This window comes from Charadrius vociferus, unplaced genomic scaffold, assembly GCF_000708025.1.
Source record: "Charadrius vociferus isolate BGI_N301 unplaced genomic scaffold, ASM70802v2 scaffold209, whole genome shotgun sequence".
In the NCBI taxonomy this organism is placed as follows: Eukaryota; Metazoa; Chordata; class Aves; order Charadriiformes; family Charadriidae; genus Charadrius; species Charadrius vociferus.
The window spans coordinates 1,518,355-1,520,477 of NW_009660387.1; the positions used below are offsets into that span (position 1 = coordinate 1,518,355).

At 38.0% G+C, this 2,123-nt stretch overlaps 1 protein-coding gene across 1 annotated transcript in view; it reads left to right on the plus strand.

The window, feature by feature from the left end:
* Positions 1-2,123, plus strand: part of KDM6A (lysine (K)-specific demethylase 6A) — a 127,594-nt gene that overhangs the window by 112,244 nt on the left and 13,227 nt on the right. The window contains 2 exon segments of the mRNA XM_009893288.1: positions 1-56; positions 1,075-1,189. The exon segment at positions 1-56 is cut by the window's left edge and continues 30 nt beyond it. Coding sequence (XP_009891590.1) covers positions 1-56; positions 1,075-1,189 — 171 coding nt within the window.

A 2,123-nucleotide genomic window follows, 5' to 3' on the forward strand; every position in this document is an offset into this window, starting at 1 on the left:
CCTGGGCATGAACACAGTGCAGTTGTACATGAAGGTTCCAGGAAGTAGAACACCAGGTGAGTGTAATCTCTTTGCATGGAAAAAATCAGGTTCTACTGCTGTGGTATGGATTTAACTGCGCCACAGATTTTCCGTATCTTACAGCATGCCTAGACATGGTAAAATCATGCATATTCAGTATTTTTTAAATTTCTTGTTTAACTGAGCTCTGCGTGTACAAAGTACTAAATTACCTTATAGGTGAAATTTCTGGATTTCTGCAGTGCTAGGTAGTTACCATACTAACCTCTTACATGCAATACAGGATTCTTTAAGGGGAAAAAGAGGCCGGGTTTACATGTACTTGGACAGTATTTGTATTTTACGTGCCTTGAAAGTTTTTATAGGCTTCCGAAGTAGGTCTTGTGCAGTCATAGAAATCAGTATACTTTGACGTTGTAGATTCTTTATTATCTAAGGATAGGACTCAACACTCTGTAATGAATAGTGTTGTGTTAGAGCACTTGAGGGATCTGGACTAAATTTCAGGGTCTGTTTTTTTCTGAAGTACAACTTTAAATAATTCCACTAGGGATTATGGCTCAGTTTTCCAGCTGTCAAAAGAAGATGAAATACTGGCATTTCTACATTGATTTTGAAAGCTCTTTGGGACAGATTTTCTTACTACTTGTCTATTTAGTGCCTGAAGTCGTGAAGTGTTGCTCCTGACTGGGACTGTCAAGAGCTACCATAAAACACAAAAACACAAGATCTAAACTTTAGCATCTTGAAGCATTCATTTCAACAAAAAGGGAACTGCTGAAGTATTGGTCAGGTTCGCTAGATTGGTAGTTCAGCTTTTTGTTTTTCACAAACTAACAAAAGCACAATTCTCTTGTCACTGGTAACTTAATTGCATTTCTTAACACTGTGAAGCACCTAAATAGTGTATATAAGTGTTGTATAAACACTTAAGTGTACAAACACTTAAACTATGATGTAAGTTTTTTTAGTAATTGTAACTTTGCATTTTCAGAGTGTTATTTTTATATGTCAGCCTTACATGAAGTGTGTTTATTTTTCTCTAAATTTCAGGTCATCAAGAAAATAACAACTTTTGTTCCGTAAATATAAATATTGGTCCAGGTGACTGTGAATGGTTTGTTGTCCCTGAAAGCTATTGGGGTGTCATGAATGACTTCTGTGAAAAGTAAGCTGGGCATGCTGTTTTCCTCTATTTTTATCAAGTTCTCTGTGCCTTTCTCAGACCTAAGGGGGGAAATTACTGAGGGTGCTGGTTTTCCGTGTAGTCAGAAAAGTCTTTTAAAATAAGTCAAAATGCAAAATCTAGAATGTATACAAACTATTATATTTGTACAATGTGCAGAAGCTTGGATTGCCTGCGATAGTTTTGCTCTCAAAAATTAACTTTAGGTCCATTATTTGGTTGTTTTTTTTCAAACACAGGAATGAAGAAAATTTAAGAAGTGAGAGGTTGGTAGTAGCAAACACTCATCTAGGTTCAAGATTCAAATTTATACTGCATTAAGGGGGATCAGAAGTTTAGTATAAGCATAGACTGTCTGCTATCAATGTGTATTGTGTGGCATCAGTCCAGTTTTCATGGTAGTAACATCTCCACATGAGAAAATCCATCATAGTCCTTGCTGTTTATCTAGGCGCCCTGACATGCATTTTAAAGCTTTCTAGAGCTATTGCAGTGGACTGATGGAACAAAGTTGGGGGTGAAGGAGTTGGGATTTCCTTTTGTTTTTTTAGGAGGGATGGAGTAAAGTATTTTCCTGGCAATGTATGCTGTTAATCTTTGATTGATGCACATGTACACAAGCAAGTACAGAGTCACTGGTATTTTAGCATGATTTCTTGCTGCATCTAGAGGGAGAGCTTAGATTACTCAGACCCCAGGAGGTGTCATGGCGTGCTTTGCATACACTTACATGCTTGTAGCTTGCTGGAAAAGTTGCGGTGTGCTGACCATCGAGGAAATACTCAGCCAGCTCTAAGATTGGGGTTTCTGTGTTGTGCCTTGTGTTGAGTGGATGCTTTAAAACAAACAGAACATATATGTATGCATGTGCACTACCACAACACACTACGTGCACACACATATTCCCCCCCCCCCC